At 47.2% G+C, this 22180-nt stretch overlaps 1 protein-coding gene across 2 annotated transcripts in view; it reads right to left on the minus strand.

Annotated features, from left to right (window-relative positions):
* Positions 1–22180, minus strand: part of PLB1 (phospholipase B1) — a 94585-nt gene that overhangs the window by 37637 nt on the left and 34768 nt on the right. For both annotated transcript variants that reach the window (XM_081263825.1, XM_081263824.1), the window contains exons 16-33: positions 20686–20794; positions 20054–20105; positions 18602–18682; positions 16836–16901; positions 16434–16534; positions 14444–14525; positions 11417–11521; positions 11204–11299; positions 11004–11075; positions 9874–9912; positions 9273–9333; positions 8385–8443; positions 7396–7469; positions 3550–3593; positions 2922–3030; positions 1506–1557; positions 1038–1118; positions 396–461 (exon numbers count right to left, since the gene is read on the minus strand). In XM_081263825.1, coding sequence (XP_081119951.1) covers positions 396–461; positions 1038–1118; positions 1506–1557; positions 2922–3030; positions 3550–3593; positions 7396–7469; positions 8385–8443; positions 9273–9333; positions 9874–9912; positions 11004–11075; positions 11204–11299; positions 11417–11521; positions 14444–14525; positions 16434–16534; positions 16836–16901; positions 18602–18682; positions 20054–20105; positions 20686–20794 — 1349 coding nt within the window. The remainder of the gene's footprint in view (positions 1–395; positions 462–1037; positions 1119–1505; positions 1558–2921; positions 3031–3549; positions 3594–7395; positions 7470–8384; positions 8444–9272; positions 9334–9873; positions 9913–11003; positions 11076–11203; positions 11300–11416; positions 11522–14443; positions 14526–16433; positions 16535–16835; positions 16902–18601; positions 18683–20053; positions 20106–20685; positions 20795–22180) is intronic.

Consider the following 22180-nt stretch of genomic DNA (forward strand, 5'->3'; position numbering starts at 1 on the left):
TGAGATCCTGCCGGGCGCAGCAGCGCATGCCTGTAGTCCTAGCGGCTCAAGAGGCTGAGGCAGGATGATCATGAGTTCAAAACCAGCCTCCGCAAAAGCAAGGCGCTAAGCAACTCATTGAGACCCTGTCTCTAAATAAATTACAAAGTAGGGCTGGGGATGTGGCTCAGCGGTTGAGTGCCCCTGCATTAAATTCCCGGTACCACCCCCCCCCCCCAAAAAAAAAAAAACCCAGATCCTTCTGGATTAACTCCACATAGAATGAAACATGCTTGGAAGTGGACTTCAACCTCTGGACAGGGAAGGAGCCTGTGCTCTTGGCTCTCTCCTTGAAGGCAGGGGGCATTCCACCATTCTTTTCCTAGCTACCTTCAACCTTGGGAGTCCCCACCCACCTCTCTGTGCAAGATGTCCAAGGCATTGCGGAGATGATCCAGAAAATTGGCTGCAGAATGCAAATTCTGGAAAGAGACAAGGGAGGAAGAGGAGTTGCTGGTTTGGATGAGAGTGTAGAGGGGCAGTTGTAGGCTTTTCTGCTGGCTCTAGCCCCAGGGACTTATTCTTCCTGTGGCCTCCAGAGGGTGACTAGCTCAGCACATCAGAATCGGAGCTGAAGAGGTGACTGCTCGCCATTGTCAAAGACCAAGCAGCCAGAAGACAGGAGCCTGCAGCCCGAGCTTTAAAAAGGAGCAGAAAGTGGAGCACCCTCTCCCAACTGTGTGGTGTCTGCAGATTCTTCTCTGAGATCTTGAGTTGTAAGAAAGGGGAGAAGATGCACCATATGTCAGCCACCTGCTGCCTTGTTACCTGGGATATGAAGATGGCACTAGGAACCCCAGGGTTGTGGAGTCAGAAGCGGGCATGCATGAGTATGTGTGTGTGAGTTGTGTGTGTGGTGTGTGTGTGTGTATGCGTGTGTGCATGCAGATAAAGGTGTGGTTGGACAGTCCTCGGGTTGGTTCTAGGGATTGTTCTTAGAATCTCCAATCTAGTCAAAGTCAGGAGCAAGGAGTAGGCACAGACCCCGCCCCCATTACCGAATCTGTGCAGTGGTCACATAGATCACGGGCTCCAATCAGCACTGTGATGACTTTCCAGTCTTCATGGAAATTGATTCTCTACACGGAGGGAGGGAGATGCTTGATGATTTCCAAGAAACAAACAAAAACATCACAGCTCTAAGAAATCCATTCAACCTTCTGTGACTTCCTTGCCCACTTGAACTTATAGAACCAGAATCTCAGAGCTGCTGGAATTTTAGAGGTTTATTTATAAGACACAGGATCTTGGCATCAGGAGGGACTTTCACGGTCACTGTGACCAGCAACAATCCTTTCCCCACTGACATAGCGTCTTTGGACAGGGATCTGCACTACCACTGTTTGAGTGCCTCTGGTGACAGGAGTCTCACTGCTTTACGTGGTAGATTGTTTCATCTGGGGGCAAATTTATTGGGTTACAAAATTAATGTTTATATAAACAACCTTAAATTAAATCTGACTCACGTGATCATCTTTCATCTTCTGCACCAGAGTCTGGGCTTGGTTTGCAAGTTGCCTGAGAAAGAGAGAAAACTCAGTCCTTCTGTTGTAGAACATGCCCTTATTTTTTCTCCTAAAGGATCTAAACTAGAGGCTTCTATGATATCATCCCTACTGTATGAGCTGGCAGAGATCCTAAGGCTCAAAGACTAGAATCTACTTGCCTCTTCTAGAGAGTCATTATAACAAATTATCATTTGAAAAGCCAGATATGTGTTTATCCTAAAGTCATAGTTAAAAGTACGGGCCAATTACATTTGTTGCTCACAGTCTCCTTTCTAGAGCTTCACATGCAAAATGTCTTCTAGGATTCCAGGCTAAAAGCCACTTGTTTCTTTTGAAACACTTGCAAGACTATAGACCTTGCAATTAGTCCTATGAAAGTTTTCTCATGTTTCCTCTTTCCCCTCTGGCTTCCAGGAAATTGAGAGTTTGATGTTCAAGCCCAATAACCATAAAAATGCTCACACAGACATAATTGTTTCCCTCAATGGCTATGATTTTTCTCTTACGTTAAATATATTATTTTTGTGAATTTATCTAAATGCTTCTTTTAGAAGGTGGGGAGTAAACACATAGTCAGCCTATGCTTAGGGAAGGAATTGGTCCTGGGCACCTGACCCCCACTTTTTGTTATGTTCCTGAGTGGCATACCCATGGAATGACTACCTCCTGGGATATGATGGTGGGACCACGTGTCCTGAGCTGCTCTGTTTCCTGAAAGAGGCTTCCCAGGCTGTTGAGCATATCTGGGGGCCCTGCCCACCAACAAGAGGGTATAGGCTTGAGCTAGATGATCATGTGACAGAGGCTCAGATGATTGAGACAGGAGACCCAGGCTTCTGGGGCCTCCAGGAGCAGGAAGAGGGTCCCTTTTGGAGACCATCACAAGAGGCCAGGCAGTTGTGCCTCAACAGCCTCTGGGCATCTCTACTTCATTTCTTGATAGCTCCATAACAGGGTGAGGGAGAGGACATGCCCTGTCGCCCAGGGGCCTCCCAGGCTGAGGTTCTGTTTGCCTATCACTTTGGTGGGCTTTGCCTGAACTTTTGGGGAATTGCCACTTCTGAGGCTCTGGGAAGGGTGGATTTCTCCTGCACCATTGTGCTGAGGTAAGTTGTAAAAACTGGGCAAGTTGGTCAGTTAGTTCAGCTCTTAGAGAACGCCACACGTGAAGCCTGGCTGGGCATGAGCAACTGCTGTGGAGAGCCTTCCCAGGACACAGCCTCTCCAGCCTCCCTGCTACCACCTTGGTCACAGGGACAGAAGGGAAAGTGGCCTTGGCCTCTGAAATCATTGTGCACAGAAGTGGGCAACGTGATCTCAAAGGGACTGTGTGCCTCCTCTGCTCCCCCACTTTGCCCACGCCCCACGCCATACTCGGTCTTGGCTCCAGGAACAGCCTGGTTGAGGAATGCATTTGTATCATTGGCATCACCAGTACCCACTGCGTAGCCTGTGAGGTTTCCGTTAAACTCCCGGAGGATATCTGAAAGAAGAGGGGTGGACAGAGCACAGAGATCTCAGAAAGGAAGGCCGATGTCCCCTCCAGCCCAGGGTCTCCACAGCGAGGTCCCCATCATCTTCATGCTTCCTGGGGAAAGGCAGGAAGGCCACAAGGCTTGCAGGGAGATATAAGCTAAAATGACTTGATGATAGGGACAGCCACATCAGCAAGAGCACTTCACTTAAAAAAAAAAAAAATTATGCAATTCACAGTGAAGTGACGGGCCCCTGGCTGATCTGTCTCAGCATCCCCGGAGCTGCTGAAAAAAAATTAAGGCTCATAATTTTTGGTAGCTCACCCTCAGTCACCTCATAAAGCAGACAGGGGACAGGGCTTGGACCCAGCCACCCGGCTCCAAAGCCAGTGCTCATTCCCCTCCTCCAGCTGCCTGCCCATGGCCTCCCCTCCTACTTCAATGGCGGTTCCTTTCTTAGTTGGGTGCTCTCAAGAGGCCTGGGGGTCAGAAGGAATGAGCGACTCAAGTCCTTGGTGGCTACTTACTAGGTAAGGTGGTCACGTTCTTCAGGGAGCCATCCCCGCCTGAACTGGAGGGGGTGAGAAGTCAGTAAGGGAGAGAGAGATGGAGTCAATACCTAAGAATAATTTAGATTTTCTATGTGGGTTCTTTCTCCTCTCTCCAGCAAGCCTATGAGGTAGATGTGACCATGTCCATTGTGCAGAGTGAGAAACTGAGGCACATGGAGGTTAGTTAGGTTGCTAAAGGTAACTAAAACCTAGCCTGAGCTGGAAAACTTTAGAACCTAGATAAACTCTTCTCTGCCCAGTATTAGGTGCATTCCACTGGAAGGTTCAGAGGGAGGCCAGAATCACTGCTTTCCAATGCCCAGTCTAATTTCCTCCAATTAAACCTTCAGACATGTTCTAGAATATTTCATTTCTTTTCATTTGTTTGAATTGAGTACAATGTACAAGAGGTAAAGAGAAAAATATTTCTATTTAATAAAACATGATGTTCAGGTGTATGGTTTTTACTATTATTTTTCTCCTATGCCTCTTTCCCCAATCCCAAGATGTTATTCCAGGACAACAGGTTTTCAGGGCACATCTAGCCCACCTGGAGAGGCTTCTATAGGACAGGCCAGCAATCAGTGGTAGTTGTTCTTCATTCAAGGAACACTTGGAATGAAGTTGACTGCTTTGTACCAGGCTGGTCAAGGGCTTAGTTCACAGGCTCAGTGAGCAGCCCAGGTGGTGGACAAAAAGAAGCTGAATCAGGCCTGCCCTTCTATCTTGCTCTCTCCACCATCCCCTCACGACCTATGGTTGGGCATTTGCGCTTCTTTGGATTCTTTTCCAATTCTGTAGGAAGCCGCTGTTTTAGTTGCTTCCTGAACCTTCTTTCTTTGGACCAAAAGCACCAAATCAGAATATTTTACATTTGTAAGAAAACTAAATCCACACATGGCCTCCATTCACTGCCTTCTAACTCTGCTTTGTCCCCCCGCCCCAATAAACACAAAAACATGGACATGTACATAAACACACACATCAAGTACTTTCTACTGTCATTTTTGATTTAAAGGTATTTTGGTGCTAAAGCAAGTGTCGTGCCAGATGAAGGCAGATGATGGTAAGAAAATCTCTCCCTGATCTAGGAGAAAATAAGACAGTCACACAAGTAAATATGGAGGAAGAAAACTAAGCTGCCATTTTGAGCTATGGAAACAGGACAGGAAGTGGAACCATGTCAAACAGCTCGTCTTCATTAGGCCCTTCACTGAATGTAATTTCTATGACACTCTGAGCTCAACGGCTAGGTTTTGTTCCCCTACAGAGCACTACAGAAAAGTAAGTGGATGCTTGATAACTTTTGTTGAAAATTAAACTGTTGATTAAAAAAACAAAAACAAAAACCAAAAAACAAAGAAATGCATTTTGTTTTTGGTAAGTAAATTTTATTTTGGTCCATTGAATGATCCCAAACCGGCCAATGTATTTCAGTGGAAGAAAAGGCTTTGCTCTAAAGACCTCTGACCCGCCATGTTGGTTGGGGAATCTAGGGGAAGTTGGAAGAATCCACTGGTGCTTGATCTCACAGGTCAAGGGGCCTTGAAATATTCACAACCAAACCTCTTCTGTAGGTCCTGCTCACAGCCACTATCCCCCAAGAATCCTGGGTCTACTTCTCCCCTAACTCAATGAGGTCCAATCTTTCTACTCTCTATTTCCTTGGTGGAAGAGGATCAAACTACATTCTTAACTTACCTGGAATCATTAATTGCCTGTTATTTACAATCTAGAATCTTTAATGGCCCCAGAAAGCGGCTTTTCTCAGATCAGTCATAGACATTTCTCAGGAAATGTTAATAGATACTACAAAGAGTTCTGGAATTAAAGGAACAGTTGGATCAAAGGAAACTTCAATAGATTTTTCATGAAGCACTTCTCAGAGCCTTTAATATGCATATATATATATATATATATATATATATATATATATATATATATGAATTCTCCAGAGGAAGGATTTGGTAGGTTATGTTTCCCAATAAATACAAAGGAATTTCCCCTCTTGGATGGAGTTAAAGTTCCCTGGAACACATTCTGAGAAACACTAGTCTATCTGGTCTACCAATAGTCAATCTGACTCTCAGCCTCTGACCTGGAACTTCCATCTTTAACATAGGTTCATTTGGGGGCAGATATTTGAAACATTTAGGACAAATAAAGGGTTTTGGGTAAGGGATAGCAGCCATTGAACATGGGGCACTTGAGTTGGCACTAGAAAATTCAGTCATTTCACTTGTTGGAAGGAAGAGAACAATGACTGCATTTTTCTACGGCTGCAGAGAGAAAGAAACTTTGAGCAGAAGATTGCCTTTGTACCTGACCCCTGGGAGCCCAAAGAGTTGAACGATCTGCAAAGTTGGGCCAATCACCTCACTTGCCCGGATCACTCCACAAGGTGCCGCTTACCTGCCTGTTGTGTGATTTGCCTGCTTCATTCTCTATTTTCCCACATTCCAACGTGAGGTCACTGCCCTCTTTAGTGGAGACCAAGAGCGGTCACCCCAACTGCTTTTTCTGCCTTGTAACAAGCCCACTGTTTCTCCCTGTGGTTTTTCCTTTTCTTCTAGTCTCAGTAGCAATTTGGGGGAGTGAGGAGTAATCCAGGGTGTTTTGTCCTCAGACCAGACCATTGACTGGGCTAGGGACACGTGGAAACTCAGGCACCTGGGAGCTGGAAGGCACTGACCTCACCTGTAGGGGAGGAGAGGTTCTGTTCTTGTGCTGAGGACACCCTGTCCTCCCTGTGGGTGGCCACAGGCTGTGTGATGCTCCCTCTTCTGCCCTGGAAGAAGAGCCTTTCTCTTTACCTTTCTCTCTGGGACTGTGCTCAGCTCTGGCCAGAGAACGGTCACAGTCCTGATCACCCCACCCTATTCCCTCTCAATCTGGGGCTGATATACATCACAAGACTTCATGTGAGGCAGCAAACACCTTCACGTGCCACCCACTGCTCATCTGCGCTCTGCACTCTCCCGGCTGCCTTTGGTCTAGTTGCTTTACAGATAAATTCTGAGCTACTTGCAAGAACTGGGATTATTTATTAGGAAAGAAGGAAACTTAGGAATCCCCACACCCACTGCTCACCCAACACCTGCATTCTCTACTCCCTTGTCTGGGTGCCCTTCTCACCTCTTTCTACTTGTCTAATGCTAATTTTTCTAGAGGTGCTGGGTATCACCATCCCTGGGAAGCCTTCCTGACCTTCCTGCTGGTAGGGTTGATTATTCCCTCTTTGCTAGTCCTCTAGTGCTTGGGTATCTTCTATTTTTAATGGACACTTATGAATTGGGCACGTACAGCTCCCTCCCTCACCCACATCACCTCCTAACATTGTAACAGCATCAAGTAGGCTCAGGGATGCCCGTTGCTTGTGACTTTATCTCAGAAGCTTTGTGTACAGATGTGTACATAGACACAAAGGAAAAGGTACAACTACTGAATGACATGAATAAGTACACGCAGACAGAGACGGAAGAGCATCGACATGTACATGTAGACACGGAAGCAGGCAGGTGGAGACTCAGGGATTTGGTGTCTTTCGGGTACATTTCCTGTTGCATTTTCTGTCCCAGGAGTCTGATAAGAACCTTGGTTTACTTTTTCTGTGCAATTTAAAAATAAAAACATAATCAATGGTCAAATCACCTCTCCCTCCAGCCAATGTTCACACTTTACAGAAATCTGTTTTCCTGCTGAAAGCCCTTTCCAGACCTACCTAGTCCCTGCTCTTTGGGATTTATGTATTTACAAGAAAACCCCCCACCCAACCTCCAAAACAAGCTCTGAGAATGAATAAGTCTCAAAGGTTAACGTTACCTATATGACAGTCCCCGATACTGTGTGGTGACATCGAGGAGGTCACCTGGTTTGGAGCCGATTCCATTGCCAGCCTTTGGAAACATAGCAAATCCACAGAAAAAGCAGAAAGTCAGAGAAAAGGGAAGCTGTGAATTCCCAGGGCTTCTGAAGACACAGTTCCCAGGGCACCATAGCAGCAGTAGCAAAGCATGAGATCCAGAGCCAGAAGACCCAGGCTGCCATCTTGTGTGGCTTCCCTGAGCATGGCTGCCTCCTCACTGAACTAAGGACAAGCCCTGCTCAAAGGGGGGTTTGGGGGCCAAGTTGGATCAGAATTGTAAAAACTCTTTTGAACACTCTCAAGTACTTTAGAAATGATGCAGAGAGACTGTTAATAATATTGTTCCCTCTTTATGCTTCTCAATCCTTTATGAACATGAAAAGCTCCTAGACTTGAGCCACTGTGGTGGACAGATTTCTCATAAATCTCCCATTTCTCCTTTTTGCCTCCAGGACGTTCCACAAGGCAGTCACAAAGGTTTAGGGGTGCCACCAGAGAATGGTGCTCTGGGATGGCAGCCTGGACCAATGGCTGGGCATTCAGGAGAGCTTTTCCTCTACGGAGGTGTCCTCTTGCCCATGCAAAGAGGAAACAGATGGGGGTCGGGACGAATCATCAAGCATAATCCAGAGGGGAAAGAGCACCCACACAGGCAGGTTTAGAATTTTGAATGAAAATGACATATTTTTGCATATGTTTAAAAAAAACTGTTGGTGAGTGTTCAAAACCTCTGCTGATTGACACATTTCAGTTCATTCCTGGAAAAGATTTCCCCTGCACTTCTGCTTGAAAAAGTAATTGCAAAATTCAATCATTGCCACTCTCTTGGACTGACAGAGCCAGGACAAAGGAGCAAGATTGTGCAGTGAGGGTCCTGGAATGAGGAGGAAAGGGACCTGGAACTGGCCCAGTTGTGCCCAAACCTCCCGGGGCCCAAGGTCCTTACAGTCAGAGAATCCCCCAGAGCAGCCACCACTTGGATATCTGCGGGCCTCAGGGCATGCACTGGAAAGATAAGCAGACATTCTTGAGTCTGCAGGAAGGAAGCTGGAGTCAGAGTCTAGTGCTTTTTGCTTTAAGCAAGATCAGAAACACAACCTACATGTACATTTGGACCATGCAGGTTTGGGCTTCTGTAGTGCCACAGAAGTGGAGGTTATATGAAGGAAGTTTCCCCATAACTCACCTTGGACCTATGTCAGGGGAGAGGGCAGAGAAACCAAAGGACAGAAGGGGAAGGAAGGATGGACAGAGTAGGATCCACCACTGTAGTGCTAATGGTCCTATGAGAGGTCAGCTGTGGCCTGAGTGCACTGAACCATCAGAGGTGAGGAACAGGGCCTGCATACAGCCCTCTTAGAGCTGGGTTTTGAATTTCCACCAAGTATCTGAGTTAAATCATGTGGGGCCTTTTCCTCTCTCACTCTTCTATACCCTTCTCCCCAATCTCTTCTGAAGAGCCCAAGGAATCTTCCAGGCCTTACTGTAGACTGCAGTGACTGCAGAGCCTAAGGTCCCTAGTCCAAGGAGGAGGCTTTCTCATGGGACTCCCTGGCCTACCCTCTGAGCTACACCACACTACAGGACTGAGCCACCCCCTGTAACCTCACAGGCTTCTCCACCTGTGCCCCCTCTAAGAGGTGAAGCAAACAGTTCCTACCATGACACTGTCATAGGTCATAGGAAGGCAAAGCAGGTACACACCCCAGATAGGAAGCAAGCACCAGTCACAACTGTGCCATGCAATTAGCTATGGAAAGTCTGGCCAGACTGCTCACGGGTATGTAAGTCCTTGTGAAAGGGCCCTGGATCCTGCTGTGTCATGGGGGCATACCTGAAGTGGGTGGCGATGCAGAAGGGGTTCTGTCCCTGCATGGAAGCCAGGTCCCGTGGGCCTAAGGGAACAGAATAAATCCCAGAATCTCAGAGTTGGAAGGGTCCAGAGAGGCCTGCTAGGTACCAAACATACCCATAGGACTTTAAAAATAATAAAAGATCTTGGGCCCTACACCTGGGAAAGGGTCTCAAAAGGGCATTTGAAGTTTCCCTAGGTAATTCTGAATACCAGCCAGTTTGAGATAATCTGTAGTGCAGTTCAGACTCTTCCTCCAGCCAATGAAGACTTGGAGCTTCAGTATCTGCGTCCACGACACCTCCACTCCTGCCCCGGTTTTGTGAGAATGGGTGTCTCCATGACATCTTGATGGGCTGTGGTTTGGTTGGCTGGTTTCCTGTTCAGCCATTAACGATGGACTTTACTCTGCCCTCTACCCTGGCTGCAGGTGTGGACCAGTGAATGGTCTTTATAAAAGGGTGTGACCCTCCATTCCCTAGGCTCTCTGTCAGGAACTGAACCTACCCTGATGGGCCAGTTCCTGCTCAGGAGCTTCCTATCACCCTGCCTGCTGAGCCCAAAGAAAGCAATCAACAGATACCTGCATGCTGTTCTTGGACGTGCTCAGAAACGGCCAGACCTGTGGGAAGAGGGGCACAAGAGCAGAGTGTTTGCTTTCCTTCTGTTTACCAACCTGCAGTTAGTGTGAACCTGGATGCACACCCTTGGCCTCCCCCACTCTACATTCCGATCCCAGGTTCTGCCAGCCAGGCTGTCCACTGGGGGTTTCTTACCAGGATGTACTGGGGCCTCTACAATCCAAATCCAGCACCAAGTCTTAGAAAACCCTCAAGTGACTCCCAGGAAGGCTTAGGTCTTCCCTCCATTGCCACCCCGCTGGCTGGGGATGTGAAGCTCCCTCTCTTTCTGCATCCCATCCCTTCCTCAAAGTGCACCTCTTTCTGGTAATTGAAGTCCTTGTCTCCACTTCCTGGGCTCCCTTGTTACCCCATGCCCACCCTATCCCGCAGCCACATGGACTCCTTTCTGCTTGTGAAAGGAATTCAGGATTTGGTCCTTTCCCATGCAAGCCCCAGTACAGTGGTTCTCATTGTCAGGCCTGGGACCCTTCTGGGTACACAGAGGAACTCCTGGGGATGAGGGCAGAAGCTGCAGAGCTCCAAGAATGTTTCTGACAATTTGTGGATGAAAACAGGGGTCTTATTCCACATTTCCTTCCTGCTTAGTGTCTAGCTTCCCTTTTACCGCCCCACCTCCACCCTCCATCCAATCAGAGATCATTCTAGTTCTTTGTTTCTTGCTCTTCCCAGATTGTCATGGAGGCACATCAAGACTGGGTATCCTTCTGTCCCATCGCCCCTAAAGTTCTCCACTGCTCCCAGCCTTCAGTATAAGAGCTGGACTTGGCTGCCATGTTCTCCTTGTTTGCTCAAAACAGTGGGGCCCAGCCTGGATTTATGCCAGGGCTCCCTGCCATGCAGAGACAAGAATGTTCCAGGGCCTCCAAGTCACAATCCTCATCCCTCTCAGGTCAACTCAAGGGGTTACCCTGGATGAATAACCTGGGGTGTTGAGAGGGCTGGATATGTGGGCAGAGCGGGGACTGGGGTGAATGCCTGGGATGAGAGGAACTAAGAAGCCTAATGAGAGCCAGGACCTGGAGAAGATGCTGTCATTGGAGGTGTCGCGGGGTCATGCTTCTCACTGTACCTGGTTTGGACACGCGATATCCATCTTGTTTTCAAAATTATGCCGTGTCGTCTTCTGGCCTACAGGTTCCAGCTGAAGCAAGAAGCAGGAAGATGGGGAGTGAGAGAGAGGCAGCCGGAGCGGGAGGTCAGGACGCAGGTCGGGGTGGAGGAGATGAAGGAACGGGACTCGGAGGGCGTGTCCCCCCTCAGCCATCTTACCATATTTTTCCAGAGGGCACTGGCTGCGCGGGCGTGAGCCTTGCTGCTGAAGTGAAAACAGTCAGGGGCAAAGAAGGAGCTGTCGGGCAAGCCGTCCTGGTCACCAGGCAGAAAAAAAGAGTCCGTTTTAGAGATTTTGGATGGCACCACCGACACTCAGAACAGCTGTGTGGCTCTAGGGGTTCTACTCATCCAGGACACATCTGGCTTTACCAAGGTCTTTGGCATGTCCACTTTTTCAAGGAATGGCTGCACAACCACCGTGAAATCCTCCCTCGTGTCGTAACGCCCAGTGTCAATCAGCTGCTGAGTCCCCTCCTGCAGGAGGAAAAAGAAATGAATGGGTCAGGTGGTCCTCTGGCATCTGCTTGGCCCTTGATCAATCTCTTCTCTGATACGGAATTAAACAGAATCTGGCTGTTGGGTAAAATCAGACCTCAGTAAAATCTCAACTGATCAGGACCCAGATAGCTAATTTTTGGGTCAGCCCCAATTTCATCCCTTGGCCCCCACCTCTGCTGCAACTTTATATACTTGATTCAGGCTGTGAAAAAGGAAAGGTAAGATAAAACTAAGTCTGTCAGCTTGAGCCCCTTTTAAAGCTATTCTGATTAAAGCCTTGGGTGGGGGGGGTGTTTGATTAAGTGACATTTTAGATAATTCTTACATTTAATTTATTTCTGTCCTATATTTGTTCAGAAAAATCAAAGGTGAATCAACACCATTTAGTGCATATTCATGTTGCTTGTGCCCCAGGATGTGTGCACACGTGTGTGCACTGTTTCGAGGTTCTTGGATCCATCCAGGAGGGTAACATAGCAGTAACCTTCATGGGTGCTGCCTGGGCTCAGTTCTGGGAAAATCTGCCACCCTAGTTATGGCTCCAGCTTCTGCCAGATTCTGCCATGTCACTGCTCATCAGGACTTCTGGCCAGAGAAGGAAGTCGGGAAGTTGGGAACATTAGTGTGGTCACCTTAGAATTCACCATGCAATCACTGTCTTTTCCCAGGGCCAGAGAAAGAGATCCCCTGTGTCAGAGAAGACTCTGCTTGACCTCCTGGGCTAGTTTCCTCAGTAACAGGCAAGGCCGTGAGAAAGTCAGCGGGTTGGGGAGAAGGTGGCCTCTCCAAAGAGGAGAGGAAGGTGCTATAGTGCTAACTAGCTGGGTGACCTTCAGCAAGCTGCTTCCCTCTCTGGATTCCTTTTTATGATCTGTAAATGGAGGATGTTGAGTAAGCCCTAAATCATCTCTTGGGGCCCTTCCGATGCACTGATTTTCCAGGGATAAACCACAAGACTTATAGTTGGACAATTGAGAGAAATAGTGTGCAGAGCCTCTGGCGCCTGGTGAGTGCTAAGTAAATGACTGTGATTATTAACAGTAAAGGTGACATCTAGGGAGAATGAGGAGAACCATAGATTTTTCAGGGAATGGGGAGTGAGATGATCCTGAGAGGGTGTGATGGCCTCATGTGACTGACATATGAACATCTCCAGGACAAGATCAGATCTGGGAAGAGCTGGCCTATCAACAGGGGTCCAGGAAGGCCATTTTGGTAAAATATAGTTATCTCATTATCTGTGGGGAGTTGATTCCAGGATTCCCCACGAATCCCAAAATCCATGGGTGTCCAAGTCCCTTACGTAAATAGCATAGTATTTGCACAGAACCTATACACACCCTCCATATATTTTAAATCACCTCTAGATTACTTAAAATATGAAATTCAGCATAAATTCCATAAAAATAGTTGTTATACTATATCGTTTAGGGGATGAATAATGACAAAATATGCCTGTACATGTTCAGAATAGGTGCGATTTTTTTCCTGAGTATTTTCTCTCTCTGGTTGGTGGAACCCAGGGATATGGAATCTGCAAATATAAAGGACCACCTGTATCTCTCCTTTTGGACTCAACATCTGAACTCACTTCATAGGTTTAAGTTCCCCACTGTAGGAAAAGCAGTCTTCCTACTGGAGAAGCTGGAAAAGACAAAGGTCATTTTTCCAACCCCCCTTGCAGAGAGGGTGTGGGCACAGGATGAGGCTCCCCCACCCAAGCCCAGTCTCAGGGATACAACAGAATCCATTCCACCAAGAGTAGTAATTGTTTTCAGTCCCTAGGGGCAGCAATGACGGTGGTATCCACCATGTCTCCCCTGGATGAGGTCTCTGGCCTCATGTTGATTCTTCTGGCTTAGTCCTTAGAATTGTCTGATTCTATAATTCTTAACAGCTTAGCCTCAGACCTGAGAGCTCCCTAATTCTTCCGAGATTTTGCTTCAATATTACATCTGCTTAAATTAGCTAAAATCTACATGAATTTCTGTTGCTTGCACCCATCCCTCTGTCATAACTTCAGCTATCTTCTCTCTCCTGATAGACTGAAGTATGGACTTCCTCACCAGAGTGACAGATGACTCTTCATGGTAGAAGGCAATGAGGCTGGGGAGTCAGTCACCAGAGGATGGTGAATATAGGTTCATTTCTCAGAGCCCCTGAATGCCTAGAAAGTATGGCTGCCTCAAAAGAAGCAACCAAGGAGTCCATAGATTTTTGAGAGGGGTAGATCACCTCCGCAAGTTGTTAGCAGCCTGTGAAAGGAAGGCCACCACAGTCCCTTTCAAATGACTGAACAATTACTTAGAGGGTAACTCAGGACAGTCAAGGGAGTCAGTTATCTGATAAAAAGATTTGGCAATGAAAGAATTAAAAAGAACAATCCACAAGACAGAGGCCATCTGATGACCCCTTCTCCTTGTGCTCTCCAGGAATAGCTGTCCCCAGGGATGGGAGGGCAAAGGGAGTGCACGTCCTCTCAGGATCCTCATGACCCTGTAGGGAGGAGATGTTGCAGCCTGTTTCCTGAGCTTCCCGGTGACAGCAGCTCAGAGCACAGTGGCTTGGACCTAGGTGGATTCACACTGAGCCTTCTTTCCATGATACACATTTGTCATGACAACTGGAATCATCTGTTTTCATGTAAAGGCCAGGAACTCGGGCTCAGTGAAGTACATCCTGTGACTTGGCTCTGTGGCTTCATTCAAATAAACAGAACCGCAGCCTCTGCTGCCCCTCGGGGGTGTTGAGAACTGCATGCTAGTCAGGGTTCATTGCCAACACAGTCAGGGCCAAATTACCTAGCATCGATTCATTCTCAGAACACAGTAATTAACCCACACAGCAGTCCCTGGCAGTTGGAAAGCCCTTTCCCTATAGGAGTAAGTATCAGCTCACCTGATACTTCTTGTTTAGATCGATGAGGGAGGCCAGTTCTGTTGAGTTATCATCAAACTTTAAGACACAGGGACACATAGACCTGTAGATAAAACAGAAGAGACACTGTCGAATAAGTGAGGCAGGAATGTTGGCTTGAGACTCTGAATGTATTTCAAAGCTATGCTAAGGGTCAATGAAGGTGTCCCTGACTTAAATTTGCTCTTGAAAATGAAACAGTTACTCTGACAACTGTAGGAGTGATTGTTTCAGAGATGAGTCACCTTATGGCTGTCTGAGGCCCATCCTGTGCTGAGAGGTCCACATCTTTCTAAATAGTAACAGTGACAAAAATAATTGTTAATGTACATTAAATGCTAACTGTGCCAATCATGGTGATATGAGATTTATGGGTATTAACTTGTTTAATCCTCCTGTTTTATAGATGAGAAATCAGAGCTCATGATGGTTAAGTAACTTTCTCAAAGTCACAGAGCCAATACAGATGCTGAGTGTGGGAGCCTGGACTTGAATTTGAGTCTCTCTGGTTCTGAATCTGAGCTCTGAGTCTCTATACTAAATTGTTCTGGTGCTCATGTCTGATCTACAGCTCTGCACTGGCTAGCCATCCAGCACATTTGGGTTTTGGACCAGGAGGATGAAGTAATAATAGTGCAGAGGGCTCAGCGTAGACCCAGCCCCACCCAGGACGGCTTGGCCACTGAAGATAGCAGAGACACAGGGTTTTGCAGAGCACTGGAGGAGAGTCACAGGACAAGATGACCCTGATTCTATCCAACTGTGACACTCACAGACCTGGCCATTTCAGGTCTTCAAACAGGCCTGGCAAGTGCCTACTCTGAACCTTTGGTTTTAATAGTCTAAAAAACCCTGCAGCAACCAGTAGCAAGACTTTTTGGAGAGCTGTTCTTGAAGTGGAATGAATACCCTGAGCCCCCTGTGTGGCCCAGTGATTGGAGAAAGTGGGAGCCAGTGAATGAATCAGTATTTGAAAATAGCATGCCTGGCACCAGTCACCTTAATCAGTGCGTGTCACCCAGCAGCCTCCTGTCTCTGCTTAGGGTCCCTGATGATTTCCCAGGGGACCTGTGCAGTCTGGGCCCCCTAGGTAAGGTTTGGCATGGATTGTCAGGGGATTACCAACGTACCCCTTAATTTCCAAGAGCAAATCTGGCCCTTGTGAATTATTCACTCAGCTATTCAGCAAACAGCTGCTGAGCCCCTGTGCTGTGTTAACAGTGACTCAGAGTTCTTGGGCGGTGGGGGATCATTAATAATTACCACATGATGTGCTCAGGGATATGGAAGGGCCTGAACAGGGATTCAGAGCTGGGGGGAGGGTTGCACAACCATCGTAACCTGGGCTAATGTTTCACATAGGACTTGTAAGAAAGAATGCTGTGGGAAATGGGCAGTTAGAAAGGCATCTTATTCCTGAAAGTCATGGAAATATGAAATACTAGAGAGGGAAGCCATCTTTATTTGGTCTTGGAGGCTGATTGATGAAGAGAGTCTCTCAGGGGCCCTCCCAGGACCAGGCTTCTCTCTTCTCTGGGGAAGACTCTATTCTCTGCACACTGCTGACTGATATGGCTACCTCATTCTTTAACAAGTGACAATGGCTCTGTATTTGTGAATGTCCAGCCTGGAGTATACATACCAACCCCAGGCACTGTCTGTCCTGGAGATGGGCTGACCTCTGGGAGGTGACACTCTGGATACACTGAGAAGTAAACCTTACCATATGGCCCGACTCCATTCCTAATGCCTTTCTCTCCCCACCAATGTGTCAGAAGCAGGGTGGGCTTCATGTGCAGGGTGCTGAGGCCCATGCCCAGCTCAGAACCCCTAGGATGTCCCCCCATGAGCCATTTTCAGTTTAGAAAACAGAGAAGCCTTCGCACTCCTCACACTCTGCCCTGGGGTTTTCTAACAAATCTGCTAAGGGTCCACAGCCCTTTCTGGAACTGGAGGAGAGTTTCAGTCTCACCTGAGGATCAGCCGCGGGCAGCTGATTGTTCTCTCCTGGTACAGCTCCCTCAGGCTGACGATCTCCAGCACCTTTACTAGGTTCACAAATGCCCGAGGAACCTGCAAAAAGGCAGAATCCATCACCAAGAGAACAAGGCTGGGCGACTCCAGCCTCCTGTGTGGACCCGGGCTGCTCCTGCTGGAGTGCAGATGGAGAGAGGTCTGTCTGGCCCCATCCCTTCCTTCCTCCTTCCCTTCTCCCTCCTCTCAGTTCCTCTTGGAGGCCCATGCACCCAGGTTGCTGGAGACACAGAGGACCTGCAGGGAGGTGTTTGAACCCAGAGCTGACTTAGCCTGGGTCAGAGGCCCCAGATGAAGGCTGTGGTGAGCTGCCAGAGGATGGGCAGTACTGCCTCCGTACCTCAGCATGGAAGATGTCCAAAGCCTTCATGATGTTGTTCGTGAAGTTCTGGGGAGAAGAGTGGACCTGCAGGCAAAGGGAATGTCTGTGAACCCCATTTACCCCAACCAGGGCTATTTTCTCTATCAGCTTCTCCTTAACCTGCATTGGAGTCAGAGCAGACAATATTGAAATAGAGGGTTTATCTTTGGAGGTCCCATCTTTGATCCCAAGTGCCTGGTCCTCAGGGAAATGCCCTTTCTTTTACTTGGAGCTATAGAAAGCTCTGGATCTACTTCACATCAACCAGATGTAGTGCTTTAGTTAAGGTACGTCCCTCCTCTGGCGCCTCTGAAATGGAGGTGATAGAACAATTGGCCTCTGAGATCTTCTGCACCCTGACTTTGGGCTTCAGGTATCTGGGGTGCCACATCTTAAGCAACTGGCTTATGGAGATAACAGGAGGGGACAGGGGTCTCATGGAACACCTGCCCCCAAGCAAAGACACGTTATTCTTATTTCTCCTTATCTTGCCATTTGTGGTTTGTAAAATTTTGTTAAAACAGCAGAACTCTTTCTCTGAATGAAATCCAACTAAGAGCCTTGCTCTATGAAACAGATCAGAGCTGTCACTCAAGGGAGCCAGGGAGGGGTCCATGGTCCCGGCTCCCCACCTGCCTCTTGCCTCCCCATGGGTGCTTCAGATCACAACTTGAAAGGCCCTGGCCCCATGTGATTTTGATCAGAAGATGGCTCTGTGGGCTGTGGGGCTGGGAGCAGGGTTGCCCTTCTGGGCAGGCACTCACAAGCTGCAGCAAGATCACACCTTGCACACCTTGTTCTACTGATCCCTTTTCTGCCTGCCCAATACACTCATCTTCAAGCCCCAGCTGGAAAGTCTCCATGTTGTGCTCTGACGACTGCCACCCCATGCACACACCAAGTACCGCCGACTCAGACTCCCTTGTGTGCAGCACCAGAGCACATGGTGATGTTTGTTATTGTGATTTTCTTGCATCTCTTCCTTCTCCCACAGGGCAGCTCCTCAAGGACAGAACCTGTTTCATTCACTACTGCTCAGCTCCTAGTGCAGTGCATGCGTGCATGGGTGCTAGGCTTATCAATATGGCCCCAGGGGTTTCTTTCTGATCAGAGATACTAGGATTCCAGGAAGACGTGCAGCAACTGAATCTTGGGCTTTCCATTAGCCCCAAATGATGTGGCTCTGAACCCAGCCTAACCACCCTCCTAGGAAATCAACTTTATACAAGTGACAGCGCAAAATCATGGCAAGCCTGGACTTATGATTAAGAAGCTGACTTATAATTATGTCTGAAGACAGGCAAGACTTTTCTGGATCATGGGAATGTTATCCTGGTTTCTAGAATGATCTGACCAGGATCCTCTGGTTAGGAAACTTCATCAGGATCAATTTTCTAGATTCTGCTTGTCCTGTTGCATCTCTCCCTGGAGGTGAATGCCCTCTGAGTTCCAGGGTTAATCTCAGGCTGGTTCCAATCCAAACCACGAGTCCTGTCGAACCTAGATGTGCTTCTCCAGAAGCCAAGCAACCAGCATTATGGTTCCATCTTTGATCCCAAGCTCCTGGTCCTCAGGGAAATGGCCTTTCTTTTACATGGAGCTACAGAAAGGTCTGGATCTACTACATCAACCAGATGTAGTGATTTAGCAAAGGCACGTCCCTCCTCTGGCCCCTCTGAAATGGAGGTGTTAGAACAAGGAGGTATTTTTTGTGAGAATGAGTCTTGAAGGGCCCAGAGACCTACCGGGTTATTGCAGAAATCACAGAGATCATTGCCTCCTATAAACAGCGTGATTATCTTCCAATCCTCCTGAAAATGTATCCTCTGAAATGAATATGAACAAATAAGTGCCTGTCTCAGAGTTAAGTCCAGGAAAATACAAAGTGCTGAACATGGGAAGGGATGGATCTTCACAGGCCAGAGAATGTAGTGGACATTCATATTTCCAGTTCTTTGATTTTGGATTCCTGAGGTCATCAATGCTAAATGGTTCATTTATTTTAGATGGAGTCACTGGACTTCCATGTGGCTCTGTGTACACATAGCAGCACACAGGTCACAATTTTCAATTGTCCTGGTGGGAGTGGATATGCTGGTGCCTTCTGAGCTTTGGGTGGGGGATACAAGAAGCTGGACCCTGCCCTGGGAAGGGACCTTCTAAAAACCTGGAATACTTACTTTTCCTTAAGGGAGAAAGGACCATCTTCCATGAAGTAAGGGAGCCCTCAAACTCAGATCATACACTAAAGTCAAAGCTGCCCGTGAACAGATCAGCTAGAGATGCTAGTTAGAGCAAGATGGCAACTCTAAGCACATACTCAGAAGCTCAGAAAAGTTTTTTTTTTTTTTAAACCTTTGGCACCTGCATCCTCCAGGAGGGACCCGGGGAAATATTTGAAGTCACAGGATCGGGTGGAAGGGTCTGGCCATACAAATTCTATAAATGGTGGCCCAAGAATTTGTGGCCCTTGCAATCTCTTACATTGTCCCTGATCTATGTAACTTTGCTTCTTTGGCTTTCAGAAAAGGTGAAAGGAGAAAGATTAAAAAATTCAGAGAAGTCTGACATAAGGATAGAAATATTCTGAAACTTACCAATAATAGACTTTGGAGTATACTAAAATACATATAAAATAATTAATCCCAATTCCTCTTTTTTAAAAATTATTTTATCCACTCGGGAACAGCTCCAAAAGGTCTGAATTGAGAATCTGCTTTCATTTGAGGGAGAATCTCATATTCATCTTTCAGAATCAAGCTTAACAGTCTCAGTCCCCTTCCCTGGACCCCCCAAGCAGAGGGGCCTGCCCCTTCTTTTGCACCCCTACTCTCCCTTACACATAACCCTCTTTATATAGCATATGTCGACTGTTTCGTGATTTTTGTTCTTCACATTGGTTGTTTTCCCCTTGAGCTGCTTCTTGAGGACAGGACTGTGTTCCACTCCTCTGTGCATTCCCAACCTCAGCCCAGTTTCCAGCTCACGGTGTTTAATCTGAACAGCTAGCTGACTGACCAAACAAATGAATGGGAAGCCTCTTGTCAGAGGAGCAGAGGTCCAAGCCTAAACCTGACTGCTAGATTCTCAGCCTGACTCCCACGTACCTCTCATCCCACCTGACCCTCTCTATGTCCACGGGTTTATCCTGCCTACTTCCTGTCCCAAGGAGTCCCTCCCTGACTCCCCAGACTCACTGAGTCATTCTTCATCAGGTCCACCAGCTTCCTGGCCTGTGCCGGTAAATCCCTGTGGGCACACACAGAAGAAAGTGGGATGAGGAGCAGAGACCGAGAGAAAAACTTAGCAGAGAGCAGATCAGATACAGAGAAGAACCAGGGGCAGAGGAGAACCAGGGGCTCCTATAGGAAAGCAGGACCGAAGGCCACGACTCAGAGCTCCTTCCTTCCTCAGGCTCTTCCTGGGGGATGGGGAAGAGGAATGACTGTGCTTGGAAAGAGCAGAGCCCTGCACATTTGAGGGGTGACTTTCAGGATGACTGATTTGTGAGTGGCATATTAGGTGATCTACTTTTCTTTCTCTTCCCAGCCAGGCCTGCCCAAGGCCAACAGGTCTGCCTGTCCATGTTTCACGTCATGTACAGCTCAGCACGTGCTCATTTTGGCAGGTGCCATGACCTTAGCACCCTCTTCACTGTCAAGGTGACAAGGAATAGAGTAGCAGATGTCTGTGTCCAACAGCAAGGGACACTAGGAGAGTCCCGTCCAGCCTCTGACCCCAAATACTCCTTCGCCACCTTCAGCCGTAAACCCCCAGCTAGGCAACCCCCTGGGCTCAGCGTTGCCACCCCCAGGGTGCTCCGGCTCACTCAGCTTTGGCTCCTGCCACCGCCTGGTTTAAGAAAGCCCCGGGAGTGTTTTCCTTCCCCGTGCCAGTGGAGAAGCCCTGTAAGGCAGGGTTGAATTCCCGGAGGATGTCTGGAAACATAAGGAAGGGAGAGACATGTTTAGCAAGTACCCCAAAGCAATCGTCAAATTCTTATGACGAGTACTATTGGGTGTTAGGGACAGTCCTCACTCTTACCCTACTGTTTAGTCAGCATGAGAATAAAATGTGCCCAGCTTAACCACACAGCCCATGGGCAGCACGCAGTAGATGCCCAGTAAGTTACTGTTTAATGCATGCAAGTCCAGTTTAGGTGCTTTCTCAGGCATTTTTGTCTTTTTTCAAAATATATAAAGCTGTGTTGAGATATAATTCATGACACAAAAGCTGCCAACTTAAAAGTACATAGAGTGTGATCATTTTGAGTATATTCATACAGTCAAGCCACCAACATGACAATTTCAGAACCTTCCCATCTCCACCAAAGAAATCTGCACCATCAGCAGTCAGTCCCCATTCCCTCCAACCCTCTGGCAACCACTAATTTACTTTGTCCCTCAAGATTTTCTTACTCTGGACATTTCATATTAAGTGAAATCATACACTACAATGTCTTTCAGGGCTGGCACTTTTTACTGAGCATAATGTTTTCAGCGTTTAACCATGTTGTATCATGCATCAGTACTTCATTCCTTTTTATTGTTAAAAAGTGTATGGAGGGGCTGGGGATGTGGCTCAAGCTGTAGCGCGCTCCCCTGGCATGCGTGCGGCCTGGGTTCGATCCTCAGCACCACATACAAACAAAGATGTTGTGTCTGCCGAGAACTAAAAAATAAATATTAAAAATTCTCTCTCTCTCCTCTCTCACTCTCTTTTTTTTAAAAAAAAGTGTATGGATATGCCATATTATATTTCTCCATTCTTCAGTTCATAGACATTGGAGTTGTCTCCACTTTTGAGGTATTATGAACAATGCTGCTAAGAAAATTTGTGTACAAATTTTTGTGTAGATTTCTCTTGGATACATACCTAAGAGAGAATTGCTGGCTCACCATGGTAACTCTTCTTAACCTTTTGAGGAATTGCCAGGCCTTTACCCTGAAACAACTGAACCGTTTTATATTCCCACTAGCAGTGCATGAGAGGGCTACTGCTTCTCCACATCCTCACCAATACTTGATCTGTCTTTTTATTATGCCTATGCTATGTATATGAAGCAGTATCTCAATGTGCTCTTGATTTGCACCAATGGCTACTGGTGTTCAGCATCTTCTCATGTGCTCATTGGTTGTTTGTATGTCCTCTTTGAAGATACAGTATTCACATCCTTAGTCCATTTTTAATTGAGCTATCTTTTTACTATTGGCTTTTAAGAGTTCTTTATAATTTCTAGATATAAGTTTCTCATTTAAACATACGAGAAATATTTCTCTCTTTGGGTTGCCTTTCTTGATGATATCCTTTGAAGAACAATATTT

Source organism: Spermophilus citellus, assembly GCF_964194105.1.
Source record: "Spermophilus citellus genome assembly, chromosome: 13".
Lineage (NCBI taxonomy): Eukaryota > Metazoa > Chordata > Mammalia > Rodentia > Sciuridae > Spermophilus > Spermophilus citellus.